The sequence below is a fragment of the Cavia porcellus genome, unplaced genomic scaffold, assembly GCF_034190915.1.
Source record: "Cavia porcellus strain 051 isolate PalLab524CR breed Dunkin Hartley unplaced genomic scaffold, mCavPor4.1 scaffold_28, whole genome shotgun sequence".
Classification (NCBI taxonomy): Eukaryota; Metazoa; Chordata; class Mammalia; order Rodentia; family Caviidae; genus Cavia; species Cavia porcellus.
In genome coordinates, this window is record NW_026947511.1 from 4,008,703 (window position 1) to 4,033,701 (window position 24,999).

Consider the following 24,999-nt stretch of genomic DNA (forward strand, 5'->3'; position numbering starts at 1 on the left):
CACGAAGGGTATAGTATAGGAAAGTTTTCCAGTGCACCTGGCTGTTACATAAGAGACTAAAATGACTTGTAGGTTTCTGTTGGCTGTGTGGCCCAGAAAGGTAGCTCCAGGACTAGTTCAATGAGTAGGCATCGATGCAGCATTTTCTCATCCCAAAACAGGCTCTTTAAATGACCCAGTCCCCTTTAAAGCGCTCCTACGGAGAGCCGGAGGCAAGGCCGTAAGCAGTGTGCGTGGCATGCTGGGAGTTGTAGGCTCCGCTTGCGCATATGTCTAATTTCCGCCAAACCCAAGTGAAAGTCGCAGAGCAGCTTCTTAAAATTGGAAATCCTTGCTTTGTCGCTTGGAACCTCTTAACGATGACGCCTCATCAACTAAGGGATAAGTTCACAATCCTCTAAGTGACATTCACTGTCTACTTCACGATTTGGTACAGCGTGTGGTACCCTTGATGCTTAACACTTCCTACCTATACTTTAGGACTATTGTGGATGCTGCCTCCGAGAAGGCGGCTCGAAGTAGACCTCTCTTCTGTGCTTCCACACAACTCTTATTTTATATTACAACCACGGCCGGCCTTTCCTTAGCGCACACTGGGCTGATCTAACTTACCGTACAAGCTCATCAGTTCTCATCACAGCCCTCTGGGACGGTTCTTTTTATCTCCGTTTTCATTTGAGGGAATTCTGGGTTAAAGTAATTATGTAACTTGAGCAAGGACACACTGAAAGACCACACTGCATTCCTACAACTCTTCTACACAAGGAGTCCTAGGTCTGAGGATCTTCACGGCTTCTCACTTTCCCGCGAGCCCCAGCCCGGAGGCTGGACTGCAGCGACGACACCATTCCCGTGGTGCCTTGCGCACTCGCGCTGCTATTGGCAACTTGGCTGCATTTTCAAATTGAGGCGCGGAGTCGTTAGTCTGGTCCGAGACTGGGACGTGATTGGAGGTTCAGTTGTCGGGCTGTTAGGAGACTTGCGCCACGACCTGTTAAGAGTCTCGGGTGGGACCGGGACGCGGAGCTGCTTGCGTGGATCCTCCTGGCCCAGTCAACACCCGGCAGAGGAGGCGGGCAGCTGGGTCCGCACCTGAAGCGTATCCCCTCCGTGCCCGACGCGGTTCAAATCCGCGGGCAGGCTTTGACTTGACTGGGGCAGTCATGGCGTCCCAGCCGAATTCCTCTGCGAAGAAGAAAGACGATAAGGGGAAGAACATCCAAGTAGTGGTGAGATGCAGGTAAGGAGAAGCTGGCAGCGTTCGGAGCGCCGGGGCTCTGCTGCTGTGCTCCCTTCTGTACTGTTCCAGGCTCGGGGATCACATCTGATTTTGGTTTCCCGAGTTCTGTTTGATAAAAATGACCAGCGTGCGGTAGGATCCAAATTAAGTCGACTTTATTTTTGAGACGGGGTCTCGCTGCGTACTTGTGGTCGGCCTCCGACTCCCGATAGTCCTGCCGCAGTCTCCCGAAGGCGGGGATTACAGGTGTGCGCCCCCACGCCTGGCTAGAGTCTACTCTATTTGTTTACTTTCTTTCTTTTTAGAGTCTACTTTTAGATGTTTGTTTTGCTTTTTTGAGATGAGAGCTCGCTATTGTACTTAAAGCTAGCCTTGAACTCACTAATGTGTAGCCCAGCTGGCCTCGTATCTGATACGATCTTGGGTCCCAGTCTCCGCAGTGCTGGCATTACAGACGTGCGCCACCACGCCCGGCCCTACTTTTAGATGTTTACATGAGGTTATAGTTAGACTGGTATTCAGAAGAGGAATTTGATCGTTCTTTTTTTCTTTACTGAAACGTGCGTTCAATGTGCGTTTTAATGTCTATAAACATTTACGCTTCACTTTTCTGTGCTACTTCATGCAGTTTGTCAGTAAGAAAATAGGCTGTATACCTGTTTTGCCACCTTACTTTGGGGTTGTCGTCTGTATCACTTCGAAATTAGTAATCAATCATGTGTTCTCTTTATTTTTCATGTCTACTAAAAATGCACATTACTGAACTTAAACATTATAAGTTAAAAAGTGATTTTATGAAGATCAAGACAATTTAGTGTAGGTATCTGGCGGCACAGGAATTTTACTACTCACTCTTCTGACTGTTCTTCTGTTTAGTATGAACTAACTTCTGGGACAGGTTCTATACAGGTGTTCAGCTGTCCTCATTGGCTTCCACATAACTTCTCAATTTCTCTCTCACTCTTTTTCTTTCTTTTCTCTTTCCTCTTTTCTGAGATAGAGTCTTGCTATATTTTCCATTCTGGCTCCAAACTCCTGTGTTCAAGTGACTTTGCTGCCTCAGCCTCCCAGGTAGCTGGAACTACAGAAAGTCCCACCTACTCTTAATGTCTCAATTTTAAAATGAGGTAGAGAGGGATAACATAGTTGTAGTAACTTGTTAGACTTTGACATCTAAATTTTTAGAGGCTCTCTGCAGTTCATTAATATATATATATTATGTGTCTGCTTTTCTCTAAACTTTTCTGTGAATCTGAAAATGTTCTAAAATTAAAAGAAAACTTTTGGTTTTTTTTGTAGCTGTGGTGAATTGAACTTTAGATATCAAAGGCAACACCTAAAAGTTTCTAAACTACCTTTCGGAAAGGAAATTTGCTGGTTACCTGGCCAAGGACACTTAGCAGTTATGGTTTAGGGCTTTTGTTTTTGAAGATTTAAAAAAATTTTTTAGATCAACAGCATATATATGAAATGCAGATTTTTAAATAATTTTGTATAATAAAGCCAGATTATATAACTTGTATGTGATGTTAATTATTTTGGATCTTTCTGGTGGCTTCTTTTTTAAGTGGTTTTTTTTTTTTTTTTTTTTTTTATCATCGGTACCAGGGATCGAACTCACGACTGCCTGCTTGCAAGGCAGGCACTTATGCCTGAGCTAAATCCCCAGCCCCGTGGTGGCTTCTTTTTTGACAAGGTCTCTGTATTCCAGGCAGGCCTCAAACTCACCGCACTTTCCTTGGTCCCAGGTGCTAGGATTACAAGTGCGGGCCAGCATGCTTAACATTTGATTGCTTTTATTATTGTTACCTGTAAAATAGTGTAGACTTATAAAACATTCTACAGCTGGGCATGGTGGCCCACACCTTTAATCCCAGCACTCAGGTGGCTGAGTCAGGACAGTAGCCATGAGTTTGAGGCCAGCCTGGGCTACATAATGAGACACTGTTAAAAAGCCAAAATAAAATAAATTTTTAAAAAAATGTGCTAAAGAATATTGCATCAGCTGGGGATTTAGCTCAGTGGTGTACTGCCTGCTTGGCAAGCGCAAGGTCGTGAGTTCAATCCCCAGTACCAAAAAAAAAAAAAAAAAAAAAAGGAAGAATATTGCATCAAAAAGAAAAAACACTACATCAAATATGTATGTATCCATCACCCCCACTTAAGAATTTAAGGAAAGTGAGGCTGGAGATTTAGCTCAGTGGCATAAGCACCTGCCTTGCAAGCAGGTAGTCGTGAGTTCGATCCCTGGTACCGAAAAAAAAAAGACCAAAAAAAAAAAAGAATTTAAGGAAAGAGTATTGCTGGAGCCTGCTATGGATTCCTCTTCCTTCCCACTCAACAGATAATTATTAACTTGTAACACATGCCTTAGAAGAGATTTCTTTGACTTAATTACCAGCAGAAAGTGCTTAGGTTATGCCTAACATATGTACAATAATTTTAGTATAAAGAGGTTTGTTTGCTTTGTTTTTTTTTCTTTTGTATTTACTTTTCTCCTTCAAATAGCCTTCCTAGTGTAAGCTAGAATTTCCTTCACTTTCAAAGGCTGTGTAATATGTTCTTTTTTTTTTTATCAGCACCATCCAGTTAAACGTGTGTAATATGTTCTTACATGCACGTATCACTTATTGTTCAGTCATTTTTTCAGTGGATACTTGGATTGCTTTCACAATTTAGATTCTGTGACTAATGCTGTTGGGATATCAATTTGTGTTTTTGGTTGTTTAGCCAGAAATAGAATTGCTAGATCACACAATAATTCTTAATTTTTTGAGGAGCTAACATCCTATTTTTAACAGTGGCTGTATCATTTTGTTTCTTCCAACAATGCAGAAGTGTCTCAGTTTGTCACATCTTCACCAACTCTTATTGTATAGCCACACTAGTAGAAGTGTTATTTCTTTATAGTTTTGGTTTGCATTTCCCATCTTTTCATGTGGTTATTACCCATTTCTGCATTTTTGAGGAAATGTCTATGTGAGTTTTAAATTGGATTTTATTATTGACTTTTTAGGATGTCTGTATAGTCAAGATGTTAATCGCTTTTCAAATATATGATGTGCACAGTTTTTACCCATTTTGTGGATTGTCTTTATACATCTAAGGCCTTCCTGCTGAGCTACATCCCCAGCTTAGTTTTTGAAAATCTTTCAAATGTTTTTATTATGCTCAAAATCTTTTTTTTTTTTTTTTTTTTGAGACAGGGTTTTGCTATGCAGTTCAGGCTGGCCTTGAGCTCACTTTGTAGCTCAGCCTCAATAGCTCAGGCTGGTCTCGAACTCGCAACTATCCTCCCACCTCAGCCTCCCAAGTGCTGGGATTACAGGCATGAGCCACCACACCTGGTTTATGCTCAAAATGTTTTGGCAGGGGGGATACCAGGGATTGAAATCACAACCTCCATGCCAGGCAGGTGCTTACGCCACTAAGCTAAATCCCTGGCCCCCTTTTTTTTCTTTACTTTTAAGCTTTAAAATTTTCCCTCATTTAATGACAGTCCAGTTACCATGAGTAGATCATTAGAGGAATTAGTCACAAAATGAAGACTTGTATATACATTACAATATTCTCAACAAAGAAATGGTCAAAGGAAACTCCAGCTGGATGACTGCTTTTATTTGCATAACTCTTACATGCAGAACTGTAATGTATAACACAACATAAAACTACTGTACTGTGTATTATAATCAGCAAAATTACAGTACTGTATTAAGATGTACTGTACCAAAAAAAGACATAGAGTCTCTATAAACAAGATGTACAGAACTGTGTAGAAAAAAACAAAAAGAACAGGTCATAAATCCAAACAGCTGGCAAACAGGTCACTCAACAAGGAATATCTGCACTATTATGGTACACAATGTTTGTGTGTGTGTGTGTGTGTGTGTGTGTGTAGTACACAACGTTTGTATTTCATATGTGGAATTGGAATATATCAGTGATACATCTTTTTCATCTCTTTTCCTTCCCCTCTCTGCCTTCCCTCAATCTGTTGATCCCCTTCCCATTCGAGAAAGGTCTCTTGGCCTGTATTTTATCTTTTTGAGACAGGATCTAAACTGACTAGGCCAGGTTTGAATTTGCAATTGTCAGTCTCCTGGAGTGCTGGCTTTACAATCATGTGTCACCATTCCCTGCTGATACTGTTTTTTGATGCACAAATCTAAACATTCTCTGATGCAGTCCAACTTGTCTATTTCAGTTGTTGTTTGTGCCTTTGGTGTGACATCCAAATCATTGTAAATCCAGTGTCATGAAATCTGTGCCCTGTCCTTTCTTCTGAGTTGTATAGTTTCTGGTTAGTTTCTGGTGTCTTTAGTCTTAAGCCCATTTGAAGTTAATTTTTGTATACAGTGTTAGTTAGATAAGGGTCCAACTTCTTTTTTTTTTTTTTTCTTTTTGAGACAGAGTCTTGCCTTGTAGTCGAGGCTAGTTTTGAGTTCACAGTATAACCCAGGCTGGCCTTGGCTATGTTCCTGTCGCAGCCTCCTGAGTACTGGGATTATAGGTACATGCCACCATGCCCAGCCAACTTCGCTGTTTTGCATGTGGATGACCAGTTTTCCCAGCACAATTTGTTGAATCACCTTGGTGCCCTTGTCAAAACTACTTTGCTTGCATATGAGAGAACTGGGAGAGGGTAGGGTTCTGTTCTCTTTCCTTTGTCTGTGTTACTGTCTTTATGCTAGTACCACATACTACTTGTGTGTGTGTGTGTGTGTGTGTGTGTGTGTGTGTGTGTGTGTGTCTTTTTGAGATGGGATTTCACTCTAGTTCACGTGGACCTTAAGTCCACTTTGTAGCTCAGGCTGACGTCAAATTTGGCAAAGGTGCTAGGATTACAGGTTTGCGCCACCGTGCCTGGATTTTACCACAGTTTTGATTACTGTACCTTTGTGGTAAATTTTGGAATCTGGAAGCATGCACCCTCCACGGCCTTCACACGGAGCTACATCCCCAACCCAGTTATTTTTTATTTTGAGATAGGATGTTGCTAAATCTCTTGGCTTGGCTGAGCTCAAATTTGTGATTCTCCTTCTTTAGCCTCCCAAAGTGCTGGGATTACATGTGGTTTTTGTTGATGTGATTTTTCTTTTCTTTTCTTTTCTTTTTGCATGGCGTCTCTGTAGAGAGTGATTTTTCTTTTTGTTTTACTTTTTGTGATACAGGGGATTTAACCAAGGGGTGCTGTACCACTGAACTATATCCTCAACCTTTTGTCTTGGTTTTAGTATGTAGGAAGTAGCTATCTTTATTGAAGATTGTGGGACAGTAGCAGCAGGAATAGGCAGAGGGTGGAGCAGGTAAAAAGGGAACCCTTTGTATTTTTGAGAGAGGGTCACATTGTCCTGGAGCTCCAATCTACTTGCCTCAGCCAGCCAAACAGGGGGGATTATGAATAGGTGCCACTGCACCCAGCTGTCTCCTGTCTTTTTTTCCCTCTGTCCATCTAGCTAAGGACTTACCAATTTTGTTATTTTTATTAATTTTTTGTCTTTTCCCCCTTTCTCTCTATTCTTTGTTCCTCTTGTCTTGAATGACTTTGTTCTTTTTCTAGTTTCTTAAATTATAAAGTGAGGGGAATTGATGTGAGATCTTTGTTTGGTTTTGACTTTGGTTTTTTTGAGACCTTAGCATGTCATTCGGGTTTGCTTTAAAATAGCTATGCATCCCAGGCTGGCCTCGAACTTGAGATCTTTTTGTCTCAACCTCAGGAGTGCTGAAGGCTAAGGGCACATTCCTTCATGCCTTGCTGTGATTTTGGCTTATTATTTTTTTTTTTGTTTTGCCTTGCCATGCTAGGGATGGAACCCAGGGTGTTGGGCCTGAAAGGCATGGACTCTACCACTGAGCCACCCCCCTAAGAGCTTATTTTCTAATATTAAGGACTTGTGGTATAAATTTCCCTCTTAGCCATGTTTTTGTTGCATGATAGCAGTTTTGGTTGGTATGTTGTGTTTTCATTTATATTTATCTCTAAGTATTTTCAGATTCCCCTTGTGATTTCTTCAAGTGTTAATTATTTAAGCACCTACACATTTTTAAAGTGTGTATTTTGCTTTTCATCTCAGTTCCTTTCCAGTTTTTGTTCTGTCTGCCAGAAAAGCCTTTCCATCAAAATATCTACATTTCCTTACATTGCATATTCTGCTGAAATATCTTTATCTGAGAAGAATTTTCTAGCGACCCTAAAATAGAAACTACCTGTCTTCCTCCATGGTCACTTTTTTTTTTTTTTTTTTTTTGTCTTTTTGAGACAAGGTCTTGCTATTTAGGGCAGGCTGGCTTTGATTTCTTGCTTTAGTCTTTGCTCTATTCCCATTGTCTATCTGTAATAAGTACTGGAAGACTTTTTGTGGAATGAATGAAATTGGCACTTCTCCACAAGACAAGAATTTGTTCTTTTTTTTGTATTTAAGTACTGAGAATTGAAGCCAAGGCCTTACACATGCTGATAAAAGTGTTCTACCAATAATAAATAGACTGATTGATTGACTTTCCTCAATTTCTCTTTCCCTCCACTGTTCTCTCCCCCTGCCCCTTTCTTTTCTTTTCTTCTTTTTCTTTTGCTTTTTTTGACACAGAGTTTCACTGTGCGGTTTAGGCTGGCCTTGAACTCACTTTGTAGATCAAGCTGGCCTAACAGTGATCCTCCTGCCTCATCCTCCTGAGTGGTAGGATTACAGGCGTGCACCACCATACCCAGCCCCTCACCATTTTCATGGTTTGAGCTTTTACATAGCTACAGTAATGCCAATAAATTGATAAATTTGTTGGGGTGATCAATAGAAACCTTGTACTTTCTGAATAGAAAGTTCTGAGTAGGAAAAATAGTGGCTTGGCAGTACTGTTTCTGATAGTATAGATAGTCCTTAACGTTCCTCTCCAAAGATTTCCATCAGTTCTAGCAATGTGTAATCCCTGTGGATTTCCAACTACTCAGTTGTCAGTTCTGACAGTTTGAATGTTTGACTTAATAACCTAATCACATGTCCAGGCAAGAGATTAGGAAAGCCAGTAATAATACACTAATTGGAAAAGCTTTAACCACGTGAGGGCATTTTGCTCTGCTGATGGTTCTCTTGGCCTACTTCAGTATAAGTTAGGTTTGACGTGGGTTTTGTTGAATTCTTTTTTTTTTTTTTTTTTTTTTTTTTCCTGAAACAGGGTTTCACTATGCAATTCAGGCTGGCCTTGAGCTTACTTTGTAGTCCAGGCTGGTCTCGAACTCACAATGATCCTCCTGCCTCAGCCTCCTGAGTGCTGGGTTTACAGGCGTGAGCCCCCACGCCCGGCTTTTTTGTTGAATTCTTAATACCATGTATATGACAATTTTAATAAGCATTAGTACAGTTGGCACATGACAGCATTACTAGGTATTCCCTCCAAGTTAAGTTTCCTGAGCTAATATATCGATCTTCTTGACGCTCAAAAATATGCTAGGGATTCATATATGCCAAAAAAGTTTTGGTATAGTATTTTATTTATTTTTTTATTTACTTTTTTTTTTTTTTTTTTTGTCTTTTTTGTTTTTTTATCGGTACCAGGGATCAAACTCACCACTGCCTGCTTGCAAGGCAGGCGCTTATGCCGCTGAACTAAATCCCCAGCCCCTCGGTATAGTATTTTAAATGGTAACTTGGTTTGTCTAGTGGCAAGGGAAGAGGATTTCTTGGTTGGTCCTTCCTTCCAGGATGTCTGTTTCTTACTGAGAAAAATGAATTCAGGTCAAAAGATGGCTTCCTTTGGTCCAGCTGTGTATCAAATATATGTGTTCTGAATTCTACTGTGGACTGTGATTCTTTTTAATTTTCCTGGCATTCCTCTGATGATGACATTTGTTAGTAGTTTAGCAAATACTTGAAAGCCAATTGTATGCTAAGTGTTGTAGTGGGCACTGGGGAAATAAACAGTTTTGTTTTTCTCTCTGTACATGTCTGAGATCAATTAGGAAGCATAGACAAATGATTTTAAGACAGATGATGTTTAGGAAAGGTATATAAAATGTGCTGTAGAAAGGTTCAGCAAATTTGATGTGGTCTTGGTTGGAGTAAGAGAGGGCAGAAGCGGGAAAGGAAGGACCCCAGAGGATTAATGTTGTACACTATACCTCTTAGACACTACAAAAGTATTGACCAAATAGTGATCCGAACACCACTGACACCCCTGCTTGGGCAGCGTAGCTCTTCTGTATCGGTTTCTTCATTTGAAAAATGGAGAGCTGGGCATGGTGGCGCATGCCTGTACCCCCAGCATGTGAGAGACTGGAGGGAGGATCGTCATGAGTTCCAGGCCAGCCTGGGCCACATAGTGAGACTCTGTCTGAAAAAAAAAACAGAGAAAGAAAGAAATGGAGCCAGTAAGTCGTGAGGATGAAGTGAATTACAGTTTACTTTAATAAGCAGTTGAGAAAATGAGTACCTGGCATGAAAAAGTACTTGACATATTAGACATTAGTTTTACTTTGAGCCAGATAATCACCAAAAAGTTGTAATTTTGAGTACAAAGCTGACATGTTCTTTCTACTATATCATATCTGATCAGATTTTAAGAATAGTGGAAATGAAATTCTGAAAGATAAATTTAGCATTTTTTAAGATTTAAATTCACTTATTGTTTCTTTTTTTATTTTTTAAATTTTTTTTTTTTTTGAGGCAAGTTCTCACTATGTAAAACATGGTGGCATACACTTATAATGCCAGCACTTGAGAATCTGAGGTAGGAGGATTGCTGCAAGTTCGAGGCCAGCCTGGGCTACATAGTGAGTTCAGGAGCAGCTTGAACTATACAGCAAGAGCTTGTCTCACAAAACCAAAAAAAAAGATGCACTACGTAACCCAGGCTGGCCTTGAACTTATGGTGATCCTCTTGCCTCAGCCTCTTGGGTGCTGGGATTTCAGACAAATACCATCATACCTGGCTTAATTTAAATTGTTCTAACATTTTCTCTAGGAGCATTAGAATTGTAATGTACACATCTTCCAACATTTTTTTGAAGATGTGTAAGGGAACTGAGACCCTTATAATTGTACTGTGCTTTAGCAGTATCATTTAATACTCATTTAATTACAGTCAACAATATAGTCACAATTTTATATTCACATTTGTCTTGACTAATGAAGTTAATGGAAATATCCTTTATCACCTACTAAGAGTTCTTTGATAACTTTGTGCATTTCTTTTTGTAGACCATTTAACTTGGCAGAGCGGAAAGCTAACGCCCACTCAGTAGTAGAATGCGATCAAACACGGAAAGAAGTTAGTGTTCGAACTGGAGGACTGGCTGATAAGAGCTCGAGGAAAACATACACTTTTGATATGGTACTTAAGAGCTTCTTAAAAGGGTGATACTACTTGATTATCTATTACTGTAAAATAATCCTAACATACGTATTTCCCCTGGAAATATAGTGTACCATTATGAATTTTACTTGGCTCTTTGAGTTCTCAGATGGTTTCTAGTGGCTGAATTACTTAATTATATAATACAAGCAAAAATTATTATCATGAGTAATTTTTTTTTCTTTTTCTTTTAAGACATCATTTTTTAAAAATTTTTTTTTAGGTTTTTGGACCATCTACCAAACAAATTGATCTTTACCGAAGTATTGTTTGTCCGATTCTGGATGAAGTTATAATGGGCTATAATTGTACTATCTTTGCGTAAGTGGGACATTATTTTTCAAGTTGATGAAGAAGTTTAGATGTGTGTTTAATTTGATGTAACTGTTTTAAATCTTAACAGATATGGCCAGACTGGTACTGGAAAAACCTTTACAATGGAAGGTGAAAGGTCACCTAACGAAGCATATACCTGGGAGGAGGTATTTGTAACATAATTTTATCTCTAATGTGGCTGAAATCTAGCTGAATAAAACATGTTCTGGGCCTCTGTCTTGAAATACAGAATGTCAGAACGTTAGACATAAACTACTATAGTAAAATTAAAATATATGGTAGGTATCTATGTGGTGGCACATGCCCGCAGCATGCCCAAAGCTGAAGCAGAAGTCTCTTGAATTTGAGGCCATCGTGGGCTACATAGCAAGTTCAAGGCTGGTCTGAATTATGCTATGTAGAGAGACCTTTTTTCATTTCATTTTGTTTTGTTTTGTTTTGTTTTTGAGGCAAGGCCTGGCAATGTAGCCCAGGCTGGCTTCAAACTCATAGCAATCCTCCTGCCTCAGCCTCCCAAGTGCTAGGATTATAGTTGTGTACCACCACAACTAGTTGAGAGACCATTTTTTCAAAAGCCAAAAGAAGAAAATATATATGTATATATATATATTCTTTCTTTTATATATATATGTGTGTGTGTGTGTGTGTGTATATATATATATATATGTATATATATATATATATATCTTACTGCTGTTTGAGAAACATAGTCTCATTGGGGAAGAGAGGATTAACACACAGGGCATTGTGGAGGTGATAAAAGAGAAGTCTCTAGGACAGAATTATTGCAGCAAAACACAGTGGTTTCCCCACATTTGTGTGTGATCTGAGATTTCCAATGGATGCTTAAAACAGTAGATAGTGCCAAACACTATATATTCTATGTTTTTTCTATGTACACATACTGTCATGAAGCTGATTTATAAATAGGCACAATGAAAAATTAACAGTGACTGATAATAAAATACAACAATTTTAATAATATACTGTAATATGAATATGGTTGCAAAATATCTTAAGGGAATAATGGTTACTTGAACATGAGCATTCTGATACGGGAAGAGTTGATCTGACAACCTATATGGCTACCAGGTGACTAACAGCAAGTAGCATATAGTGTGGCTGTGCTGGACAATTGGGTCATTTCATGTCCCTAGCCACGTGATGCAAGATTTCATTATCTGACACAGAAAGGAGCACAATCAGGTGAGCTCTTTCGTACATCCCTGTCCTCCCATCTACTCACCAGGCTGAGGCAGGATGCTCACAAGTTTGAGGCCAGTTTAAGCAATTTAGCAAAACTGTATCAAAATAAAATTTTACAGAGGGTCGGACATGTAGCTCAATGGCAGAGTGCTTGCCTAGCTTTTGCAAGACTGTATTTTCAGTCTCCAGTACCACACACATATTTGTTCTGACAGGTGCAGCATTAAAACTTATAAATTGCTCATTTACTGAGCTTTTCATGGAATATTTTTAGACTGTAGTTAAAGTGAGTAACTGAAACTGCAGAATATAAAACAATGTCTAAGGGGTAACATGGTGGGAAAGCAGTACGTTTAAGGGAACAGCTTTGTGGTGAGGAAGTAAAACCACAGCCAGGGATGGTGCGGTACTTTATTAATGAAGCCTCAAGTGTGCAAGACATGAAGATCGTTGTATTAATACTGTAGAAAGCACGTAATATGTTACAAAGATGTTCATCAAATGTGATTAGATGAGCTAGTTAATTCTCCAAGTTATTAACATTTAGATAAGTTTTTTCTAGTGGTTTTGGAACTCAGTCATTGACTTATGTTACATATGATTAATAAAATTATGAAGTTATAACCATGGGAATATTAAATTGCTTATAGTTTCAAAATTTAGAGACTTAACAGTTTTGTTAAAGACACATCTGAGAAACATCCTTGTTTTATGTCAGAATTGGAAAATGTACTCATCAGTGGGCCATTTTTTAAATTTAAATGGTGGTATTATTTACTTTGAAGCAAGTCAGAAAGAATTATTTAACTTGGCTTTTTAAGTAGCTTGGTCCTTTGCAAGTTTGAACCCAGCCTGGACAACTGAAAGAGATCCTGTCTCAGAATTAAAAAGGAAAGTAAAGAGCTCAGGATGCAGTCTGGTGTGAAGGCTTCAGTCAGCAGTACTGCAATTTAAAAAAAGAAAAAGTTCTATAAAGTAGCTTGTTTCGGTTGGTATCTGTGCACTTCTCAGGTGAAGAGATAATATGTATGATGTTTGAAGAGTATTATGTTTTTAATCTGTTTTGGCATACAGTTTTCCCTTAGTACCCATGGGAGTTTCTTCCAGAGTAACTACTGCTTCTCCTCTTCCCATACCGAAAACTCAATGCTCACATCTCTCTCTTTTTTTTTTTTTTTTGTCTTTTGAGACGAGGTCTTGTTATGTAGTTCAGGCTGGCCTTGAGCTCACTTTGTAGCCCAGGCTGGTCTCGAACTCGCAACGATCCTCCCACCTCAGCCTCCTGAGTGCTGGGATTACTGGCGTGAGCCACCATGCCCGGCTTTTTTTTTTTTGCGGTACCAGGATCGAACTCAGGATCTCACACTTGCCAGGCAGGTGCTTATGCCGCTGAGCTAATCCCCGGCCCCACATCTCTTAAATGGTACTGTATTCCATAAAATCTTTGTCCATCCTCTCATATACCTAAATCATCTCTACATGGTTAGGTACTTACAATACTTAATACAATATAAATGTTATATAAGCAGCTTTTATACTATATTGTTAGGAAACAAATAATTATAAATACTACATGTTCAGTATAGGTGTAATGTTTCTTTTTTTTTTTGGTACTGGGGATTGGACTCACAACTGAGCACTTGCAAGGCAGCTTATGCTGCTGAGCTAAATCCCCAGCCCTAGATGTAATAATTCTTTTCAAATATTTTTCTAAAAAGACAAAAAAAAAGAGGGGGGGGGGGCTGGGGATTTAGCTCAGCGGCATAAGCGCCCACCTTGCAAGCAGGCAGTCGTGAGTTCGATCCCTGGTACCGATAAAAACGAAAAAGACAAAAAAAAAATCAAATATTTTTCTATACGTGGTTAGTAAAATGCAGAACCAGTGATGTGGAGAGCTGACTGTGTTTATGTTTAAACATTTTTTTTAATGTACTTTTTTTTTTTATTGGAGTTTTATTGTTTTGCTTTTTGTGGGGAGTAACTGGGGATCAAACTCACAACCTCACGCTAGCCAGGTAGGCGCTCATGCTGCTGAGCTAAACCCCCAGACCCTTTAAAATGTACTTTAAAAGAGCCCTTTATTATATGGTGTTTTGCCACTTTTATTTTAATCCTTATTTAACATTACAATTTCAGGATCCATTGGCTGGTATAATTCCACGTACACTTCATCAAATTTTTGAGACGCTTACTGATAATGGTACTGAATTTTCAGTCAAAGTGTCTCTTTTGGAAATCTATAACGAAGAACTTTTTGATCTTCTTAATCCTTCTTCTGATGTTTCTGAGCGACTACAAATGTTTGATGATCCCCGTAACAAGGTAACTCGGCCTTCTAAAATGGAATGTTTCCAAATTTTAATGGGTGAGACTTTAAGAGGTCAGTGTAGTTTTTTGTTATCATTTTTGTTTTTGTTTTTTAACCAGTTTAATGGAGTGTTCTTTTGCTCTTTGGTCAGAGAGGAGTGATAATCAAAGGGTTAGAAGAAATTGCAGTACACAATAAGGATGAAGTCTATCAAATTCTGGAGAAGGGAGCAGCGAAAAGGACGACTGCAGCAACCCTGATGAACGCTTACTCCAGGTCGGAGACCGTGTTCCGCTCTGTTCTGTTTTGAAGGCAAGGTCTTGGGCAGTTCAGGCTGGCTTCGAACTCACTGTGGAGCCCGGACTGGCCTCAAACTTACCCACGACCTTGCTGTCTCAGCTTCCCAAGGGCTGGACTCCAGGTGTGTGCACCCCGCCTGGCCTACTTTTTATTTTGAGGTAAGGTTTTTCTAAGTCATTAAGTTACCCAGGTGAGACTTCAGCTTTTGATCTTCCTGCCTCAGCTTCCCGGAGTGCTTTGATTTACAAGCTTGCACTGCCGTACCTGGGTCAAATCATTATTTGAAAATGACTTCATTTAATGTGTTCAGAGACACAAGATGACTAAAACTGGCTTTTTGCAGGGGAGAAAGGAATGGATTTTTTTCTCTAAGTGTCTTTCACTGAAATACAAACTTTCTACTCCATAAATTTGTATGACTTAAGAACTCCTTTTTTCTTATGTAGCCTTGAGTAAAGATCACTTTTTATGAATGTGTGTCATAAAGGAAGGAAAAATTAATTCATTTTTCCCAAATCAGCATTGATTTCTGTGCTTAATTGCATTAATTCTATAATTCTAGATTAGAGATTGGTGGGTAATGATAGAAAACCATGAGATGAGTATTATAACTTAGACTTATAGTTTCATTTATGGCAGTCTTTGTCCTTTCTCCCTTTCTGCAACTTAAAATAATTTAAATAATTTCTGCAATAGGTATACTCTGGTGGGTGTGGTGTACATACCTCTAAGCCCAGCTACTCTGGAGTCTGAGGCAAGAGAATTGCACACATGGGGCAACCTGTCTCAAAAGAAAAAATAAAAAGCTTAGGGATATAGCTCAGTTGAAGGCTCTGGGTTCAATCACCAGTACTACCAAAGAGAGAAGAAAAAAAAAAGGCTACTTATAGAGCTTTTTAAATAACATGAAAAATACAAAGGAAAAAATTAAAAGCATATTCTCTACCAATTGTCAACAATAGTAACAATCATAATGATGCTTATCAGTGGCTGTTGACAAGAAAAGAAAGATGTCTTGGGGCATCTGTCTAATTTTTATCTAGAAGATAAAGTAATATCCGAATGTCAGTATTTATTTAGCATAAGGTATACTTTGAACAGGTTGTGTTTGTGTTTGCGTGCATCTGCGACCAGGGCTGGACCCAGGTCCTATGACTGCTAAGGAAATGCTCTACTAGAGTTAAATCCCCAACCTTGATTTTTGAGGCAGAGGCCTTAAACTTTCAGTCCTTCTGATTCAGCTTCCTTAGTAGCTAGAATTATACATACGTGCCACCAAACAGCCTTTTCAACACTTTAGATTCTAGCAGGGATTATTTTAGTGGTCTGCTATTTGCTGCTTTTACTGTTGAGGAAAAAGAACTACCTATTTCTGGGACTTTCTCAAAGCAGGAGAATGTACTTACACAGCTGTTGACATGGAGTGGGGAGTACTCTGACTGCTTGCCTAGTACTATTTGAACTTATGGTAATGACATAGTAGTGGTTCTGATGAATAGGGAAACCAATTGAGAGCCTTTATATCTGAAACAGCAGGCAACTGTCCTGACCATGCCCCACATCCAGCTTTCAGAGGTGTCTGAAAATTCAGGATCTGTTAGTGTATTTCCTGGTAACTTAGTGGAGTGTTCCCTGCAGGCATTGTGTACGAGACAGCAAAAACCTAAGCATTGTTCTTTTACCTCTTATTTTCCAAAATCTTATTGCTGTCTCCTATTTAATAATATTTTCTGTGTAGCCTTATGAATTTAGAGCTTTCTTTACTGTTTTTAGTATTTTATGGGAAGCAAATAATGCTTTACTTTGTAATGAATGGACAACTTTGTCTTGTTTTCTAGTCGGTCCCACTCAGTTTTTTCTGTTACAATACACATGAAAGAAACTACAATTGATGGAGAAGAACTTGTTAAAATTGGAAAGTTGAACTTGGTAAGTCTTTACCTAATATCATCACTGTTTAATTATTTTTTTTGTTTTGTTTTGTTTTGGGTCCGGGGACTCGAACTCACAACGTTATGCTTATGAGGCAAGTACTTAAGCCACTGAGCTAAATGCCCGGCCCCACTGTTTAATTCTTGTCAACCTCAAGAGCAGTTTGAAATTTTATCTTACAGATGATATGTTTGTAGTTACTTGGTTGTTGATTTCATAGTGGGAGAAGAAATTTGTTACAAAAAATTAATTTTGCTGGATGTTTAGCACATTGTATGTAATGGAAGGTGAAAATCTTTGAATCTAAATGCAGTGGATTGACTTTTTATTTTTAAAATTCAAGGTTGACTTGGCGGGCAGCGAAAACATTGGCCGTTCTGGAGCTGTTGACAAGAGAGCCCGGGAAGCTGGAAATATCAATCAGTCCCTGCTGACTTTGGGAAGGGTGATTACTGCTCTTGTAGAAAAAACACCTCATGTTCCTTATCGAGAATCTAAGCTAACTCGAATCCTTCAAGATTCTCTCGGGGGCCGCACCAGAACGTCTATAATTGCCACGGTTTCTCCTGCGTCTGTCAATCTTGAGGTAAGCCCTTTGACAAGAAACTGCAAGTGTAGGAGCTATAAGTGTTATTGAGCTACCACATATTTTAAAAGTTTATTACTGGCTTCGTTCATTTTATACTATAATGTAAAAGAATCTGGATGTTGTATATGGACATATCTTAGAGGATACTGCTACAAAAAAGTTTAATTTATAATTATTAATGACTTTTCTATATTGACGTCAAAGAAAATTACTTTGGATCCACAGCAGTGGCTAGTTTGAGGGGATTTCACTGAGAACTCAGGGAGGGTCAGGTGAACGAACGGGGCTATTACGGAAGCTGCTTAGCTCTGGAATTGAGATTGAATATGTAGAAAAAGGGGAAAAGCTAGAGATCTAACAAAGATGATAAATTGGCTCTTATTGTCTGCTTTAAATGATATTAGAAAAGATTTTAGGTCTCCAAATCCACTTTTTTTTTTTCCTGGTACCAGGGATTGAACTAATGACCTCGTGTTTGCCAGGCAGGCACTTGTGCCACTGAGCTAAACCCCCATCCCAAAACTTAAGAGACTTTTTTTTGTACTAAGGATCAGACTCAGTACTGTGCGCTTGTGAGGCAGGTACTTATGCTGCGGAGCTAAATCCCCAGCCCTTCCAACTCCTCTTTCATTTAAAAAAATATTTGTTGGGCCAGGGATGTAGCTCAGCAACACAGTACCTGCCTGGCAAGTGCAAGGTTGAGTTTGATGTTAATTTAATGATTTTAGTTATGCAACCATCATTAAAATCTAAGTTTAAAACATTTTTATTGGGTAGGTGTAGTGGAACACACCAGTAATCCCAGCACTTGGGGGCTGAGACAGGAGGATGCTAGGAGTTGTATCGAACCCAGCCTGGGCTACATAGTGAGTCCAAGGACACCCTGCACTACATAGCAAGACCCAATCTCAGTTTATTACTCCAAAATTGTTACCAATAAATACTTTACATTCTTTTCATTTTCCATACTACTAACTTTGGGGGAATGTAGGGGATGTAGAGGGTAAAATAGAAGCCCTCTTGCCTGCTAGGCAATTGGTCTGTTACTGAGCTGGATGACTAGCTTGTTTTATCTCTCGCTCCCTGTCCCTCTCTCTATCTTCCCCTCGTGTGTGTGTGTGTGTGTCTGTGTGTGTGTGTCTGTCTGTCAGTCTGTCTCAAACAGGCTGTTGCCAATTTGCTAATGCTGCTTATGAGCTTGCAGTCCTTCTTGTCAGCCTTCTAATTTGCTGGAAAGACAGGCATGTGCCATAACACCCAACTTTATAACTACTTTGTGTAGCTATTGATTTGCCTTTATGGACATTTCATATAAATAGCATCCTACAGTATTTCAGTTATATGTGTTTTTATGACTGGCTTCTTTAGTTTAGCATGTTTTGTCAAGGTACGTCCATGTCAAATATGCATAATAGCTCATTCCTTTTTATGAGTGAAATGCTACTTCATTAAATGGATTTGTTAATTTGTTAAATTAATTGAATTTAAGGTTAATCCAAAGGTAAGAATTATTGGATCAAAATATCATAAGGATGAAGTTGAAGACAAAGAATAAAAGATAATTGAACAGAAGGGTAAAAAGAAAGTTGTTGAAAAAGAAGGCTAAGAAAGTTAAGCGTAGTACTGATGTGTTTACGTGTGTGTTACTGGAGACTGAATGTAGGACTCTTTATACCCCAGGGTTTTTTTATTTTTTACTTTCAGATAGGGTCTTGCTGAATTGCTCACTGGGATTTGGGATCCTCTTGCCTCAGTCTTGTATAGTGCTGAAGTTACAGGCCAGACCATGTAATAGTATTTGTAATGAATATATTTTTAGATTAGATATAAACATACATTATTACTTGTAAGTTACATAGTACATTGTAGATGATACAACTACATTATTCTCACAGAGTTTTCAGTAATTGACTTTTTTTCATGACAGGAAACTCTGAATACATTGGAATATGCTCACAGAGCAAAGAACATTTTGAATAAACCTGAAGTTAATCAGAAACTCACCAAGAAAGCTCTTATTAAGGTAACTATGAATTTTTGTGGAGTAATGTGATCTTGTCTGACAAATGTGAAAATAAGAAATTTGAAACAATTTTTAAACAACATTTGTTAGATTTCTTCTATGAGGCATTTTTTGTCATTGCTATTATTTCTATGAGGTCTTACTACAGTCTTTACAATAGCTGAGCCTGGCAAAAGGTTTTTTTGTCCTTGTCACTACTGTAGTGCTGAGAGAAAACCTGGGACCGTATGGTTCCTCTCACCGGGCAAATGCTCTACCACTAGGCTGCGGTCCCCAGCCCTTAAAAGAAAGGTTCACATGTAGTGAATGTGTGTAAAGGAGCTCTGAAGGGCTGGAAAAACTGTTTCTAAATAACTTAGTATGATTGAAAAGTATAGTTATAACTTTCTACGATACTTTTGCTGTTTTATTTGTTGTGTGTACTCCCCAACCTGTATGCAAAGTGCTAAGTTGACACCTCCGTCACGCCTGTCGCGCAGGAGTACACAGAAGAGATCGAGCGCCTGAAACGGGATCTTGCTGCTGCCCGTGAGAAAAATGGAGTGTATATTTCTGAAGAAAATTTTAGGTAAGCCTTTGTCTTTAGACTTAATTTCCAAATAGAAGCATTTTCTAGTAACATGTTGTTTGAAGTTTTTTTCCTAGTTGGATCTTTTCTTTTGGGCATGGCCTTTTAGTTTTTCCTGTGAAGACTCAACCTGTCTATTGCTAAGAGATTATTCTGGCTGCTGATACTCAGCAAGCAACAGTCAGTATGTAGATGTTCAAGTAAATGCCTGTTTCCAGCCCCTACCTTCCTCCCAACTCTCCATTGTCTTCAAAGTGAAGCTGGAAGTTCTTGTGCACTCGCTGTAGTCAGTGGCTGTCAAGAAATGGTTGCCTCTTAGAGGACATTCAGTAACGTCCATAGAGTTTTGTGTGGTGTTTTTTTTTGTTTTGTTTTTTTTGTTTTTTTTGTAGCCCTGAAAATTGAACCCAGGGTCTTAGCAGTAGCTACATCCCCATCCCCAGTATTTTATTTAGGTTTCTTTATCTCTTGAAACATTGTCTCAAGTTATCCAGGTGTGAATTGAACCTGTAATCGTCTTACCTTAGCCTCCCAAGGGCTTTGATTATAGGCATATGCCACTGTGCCTTGTGATATTTTTTGATTACGGCGGCAAGGGCTGGGATGTCCTACTGGCATCTAGTGGACAGATAGGGGATGTTAATAGACATCCTAAAATGCACAAGATATCTCCACAACAGAGAATTATTTGGTATGTCAGTAGTGCTAAGACTGAAAAATTGCTTTAGTGAGCAATCCTTTGATCTTGTGGTGGTGTGGTACTAGTATTTATGTTCGGGGGATGGTATTGCTCGCACATAATTTTAATCAACTCCTCTAGGTATTTTTTAGCCTCTAATCTCACCTTCTCCTGCATACTTCATGCCTTCAAATCTCAAACTTTTACAACAATTGAGTTAGGAAGTATCACTTTTATATTCCATATTCCAGACTCCAGACACTTAGATTATACAGTACCCTCCCAATCTCTACTTTAAGTTAGTTATAGTCCTCTATTGGCTTTCCACCTCTTCAAATTTGATAACGCACTCAGATGTTTTCCGCTTCACAGGTAAAGACTTGAGTTTCAGAATGGAGGTTAAAAAAAATGTTCCAGCGGGGCATGGTGGCTCATGCCTGTAATCCCAACACTTGGGAGGCTGAGGTGGGAGGATTGTTGCGAGTTCAATACCAGCCTGGGCTACAAAATGAGCTCAAGGCCAGCCTGAACTGCATAGCGAGACCCTGTCTCAAAAAGACAAAAAAAAAAAAAAATTTTCATTTAAAACAAAGACCAAAAATAAATTTTTTTATAGTTTGCATTTATTGCTCACCAATACTACGGTGTCATTATGTTGATGATACATGATGGAGACAAGTTTGTTTAACTGTCATAATTGTGTTTAAAGTATTCTGATATTTTGTGGGATTTAGAAAAAATGTTAACTGTTAAACTGTATTTTAGAACCATGAGTGGAAAATTAACTGCTCAAGAAGAGCAGATTGTGGAATTGGTTGAAAAAATTGGTGCTGTTGAGGAGGAACTAAGTAGGGTAAGTATCAGAACAATATTCAACGTTATATAAAAAGCAAGTATTAAAAGAAAATGTTAGACTGTGAAGGACTGGTGCTTCTTTCTTTTTGAAAGATATTTTTTCTTAGCTGGGCATGGTGGCCTGTAATCCAAGCACTCGAGGAGCTGAGGCGGGGAGATCGTTGCAAGTTCGAGACCAGCCTGGGCTACAAAGTGAGCTCAAGGCCAGCCTGAACTGCATAGCGAGACCCCTTCTCAAAAAAGACAAAAAAAAAAAAAAGATACTTTTTCTTGATGACTTATTTGAAAGTATGTTGTGTCGTAATTTTATTGTCATCAATGATAATGAAAAAGTTTTCTATTTCTGTTAGTGTTATAAGACATTATAGCTGTACATTGCTTAATTACTGGTTTGTAGTCTGAAATGCATTTTTAGGTGATTTCATTGTTTTGCGAACATTATAGGTTATATTTATACAAACCTGTATAAACTAAGCATAAACATGCACCTTAACTAGACCTACATGAGGTGAGGGTCATCAGTATTACCATCTTCCACCTCTGCAGCGTGTCTCACTACAAAATATTCAGGGTCAGTAACACATGGAACTGTCTTCTCTTGTCATAACAGTGTCTTCTGCAGTCCCTTTTGAAGGATCTTTATGCATGAGTCTTTTTTTCCAATTAGATTTTATTGGTACGTTTTAGATTTGCATAATGATCACATTCATCATAGAGAATTTGTACCTATACATGATGTGACTTGTTTTTCTCCATTCTCTTATCTTCCCTGCAACTCATTTTCCCCATTTGTTTCCATATGTTGCTTATTTTCACATGAATCTTTTTATATTGTTAACTTTAAAAAATGAGTAGAGATACAGCTCAGTGTAAAGGCACTGGGTTAAAAGATGAAATTAAAAATTTATAAAAAGGGAAATATGTTTATGTACTTAGGTTACAGAGTTGTTTATGGATAATAAAAATGCACTTTACCAGTGTAAATCTGACCTGCAAAATAAGACACAGGAACTTGAAAGTACTCAGAAACATTTGCAAGAAACTAAATTGCAACTTATTAAAGAAGAATATATTTCATCAACTTTGGAAAGCAATGAGGAGAAACTTCATGATACTGCCAGCAAGGTTAGTCTGTCAATTTAAAATACACTTTTACTGTCCTGTCCATAGTTTTCTCTTTGGAGGTGTTAACTTAAGAACAAAAATGAAAACAAACCACATCTGGTTTTTTGTTTTGTTTTGTTTTGTTTTGTTTTGTTTTGTTTTTGTCTTTTTGAGACAGGGTCTCGTTATGTAGTTCATTCTGGCCTTGAGCTCACTTTGTAGCACAGGGTGGTCTCGAACTCACAATGATCCTCCTGCCTCAGCCTCTCGAATCCTGGGATTACAGGCATGAGCTACCATGCCCGGCTCTCACACCTTGATTTTCGACAAGAGAGCACAATTTTGTATTTGGTGAACACTTAGAGTAATGATGTGAAATGATTAAAACTAAACAGCCATTAAAAATTTAGTAATTTCTGGCCAAGGATGGTGGCACACACCTGTATTCCCAGCACTCAGAAGCCTGAGGCAAGAGGATTGTGACAAGTTTGAGACTAGGTTGAACTACATAGTGAGAACCTATTTCAAAAAACAAACAAAATGAAAAGAACTTAGTAACTTCTAATGGAGGAAGGTATTCAAAGCACTAAATTTTTTATTAGGCTGTTAAGTGTACTTTTGAATAATGATAAAACAGCAGAAATAAAATCTGTGAAGAAGCTTAATAACTACCCTAAATTTGCAAAATCAATTTTCCTTACATAGATGGCTATGAAAAGGGAAATAAAACATTTCTGGGCATCTAGGTAGATTAGCATAAGAGTATTTCTTTTAAAACGGTTTGTAAAACTTAAGAGTTCTCAGTAGTAGAAATCCTCAAGTCCATCAAATACCAGTTTTTGGTTTATTGTTTTTTTTTTTAAATCAGGGTCTCACTATGTAGTTCATACTGTCCTTGAACTTACCATGTAGTCTAGGCTAGCTTTGAACTCACAGTGATCCTCCGGGATATTTTTTTTAAAAAGAGTAAAACCAAACAAAACAGAATGAAGCCAATCAAAACAAAATAGTGAAAGTGATACAGGACTTCAAAACAAGATAAGGAAATTAGTCCTAGTTACCAAAATGTTTCATGTTCAAAATAGCTGGCCATACTATCAGACATCATAAAACAGCAGAATAAAGCCAAATCAAAGCAAAACGATAGCGGACTTTAAAACAAAATACTAGGAGATCAACAATGGCTACAATAATATATTTTGTTGTCTTTGAAATAGCTGCCCATGCCATCAGATATAATACGATCCTGAGTTATTTTTGTCTTAACATTTATATTAAAATTTCTTGTATAGTTACTTGACACAGTTGAAGAAACTACAAAAGTTGTATCTGGTCTCCATTCCAAACTGGATCGTAAGAAGGCAATTGAGCAACATAATGCAGAAGCTCAGAATGTTTTTGGCAAAAACCTGAAGAATCTGTTTAATAATATGGAAGAATTAATTAAGGATGGCAACACAAAACAGAAGGCCATGCTAGAAGTTCACAAGACCTTGTTTGGTAAGGCCAAGCATTTCTCATTACTCTGGTCTTTATATGTTTCATGTAAGGCTAATTTCCAAACTAAAAATAGTGGATAACACTGATGACAGGGTCACTGGTATGCTCCCTACGGCACGTATCATTTAGGTTAATTTAATTAATTGTGGCTTTTATTTTCTTTGAACTAAAACAAATCTTAGAACTCCCCCTTTATCCCTGACCTTTGCTCATTCCTTATATGTACTACTATTAAATTTCTTAGGTCTTGTTCTTTTGTCCTCTGAAAAAAAGAGGATTATGTATTATGTCACAAAGCTGTTGTTTTTTGTGTCACTGTAGATTTTCTAGTATTTTATATTAATGGAATCATTTAGTATGTAATTGTTGGTCAACCTTTTTTTTATATAGCATCTTGGTTTTTTTTTTTTTTGTATAAACTGTAATTTTGTTTTCTTTTGGGAATATATATATATATTGAAAGTTTCCTGTATTGCCGGGCGTGGTGACTCATGCCTGTAATCCCAGCACTCGGGGAGGCTGAGGCAGGAGGATCACTGTGAGTTCAAGACCAGCCTGGGCTCCAAAGTGAGCTCAAAACCAGCCTGACCTGCATAGCGAGACCCTGTCTCAAAAAGACAAAAAAAAAGAAAGTTTGCTGTATTGTCTATATATATCTATAGGTATATATATATATAATTTTTTTAACCACTGCGTTATGTTTCCTTTTAGAATGATAACTCTTTAAGTGTTACTTTACATATTACAAAAATACCATTATAGAAATTTTGGAAGATCCAAGACTGTAAAAGTTAAATGGCTACTTAGACACTAATCATGTTCTATCTCCACTATGAATTTTGGTATTGATTTCTAGTTCTTGTTTGTTTTCTCTACTTTTTTTTAATCTACTATAATGTGTACTACTTTTAGTTAGAGAATAATTTCAGAATATTCTAATTGCTGGTTGACTGACTTTTAATTAAGAGTCTAATACTTTTACAAATAAGTTGAGAGCTTACAGAAAGCTGTAGA

At 38.2% G+C, this 24,999-nt stretch overlaps 1 protein-coding gene across 2 annotated transcripts in view; it reads left to right on the forward strand.

The window, feature by feature from the left end:
• Positions 1-221: 221 nt before the first annotated feature.
• Kif11 (kinesin family member 11) overlaps positions 222-24,999 on the forward strand; it is a 43,086-nt gene continuing 18,308 nt past the window's right edge. Inside the window, exons 1-13 of one of the 2 annotated variants that reach the window (XM_013143800.3) lie at positions 222-1,240; positions 10,432-10,564; positions 10,809-10,906; positions 10,989-11,067; positions 14,264-14,449; positions 14,587-14,711; positions 16,574-16,664; positions 17,011-17,253; positions 19,184-19,279; positions 19,759-19,847; positions 21,292-21,379; positions 22,318-22,506; positions 23,778-23,985. In XM_013143800.3, coding sequence (XP_012999254.1) covers positions 1,164-1,240; positions 10,432-10,564; positions 10,809-10,906; positions 10,989-11,067; positions 14,264-14,449; positions 14,587-14,711; positions 16,574-16,664; positions 17,011-17,253; positions 19,184-19,279; positions 19,759-19,847; positions 21,292-21,379; positions 22,318-22,506; positions 23,778-23,985 — 1,702 coding nt within the window. In that variant the 5' untranslated portion in view covers positions 222-1,163. The remainder of the gene's footprint in view (positions 1,241-10,431; positions 10,565-10,808; positions 10,907-10,988; positions 11,068-14,263; positions 14,450-14,586; positions 14,712-16,573; positions 16,665-17,010; positions 17,254-19,183; positions 19,280-19,758; positions 19,848-21,291; positions 21,380-22,317; positions 22,507-23,777; positions 23,986-24,999) is intronic. The other variant, XM_003462401.4, reaches the window with a different exon arrangement.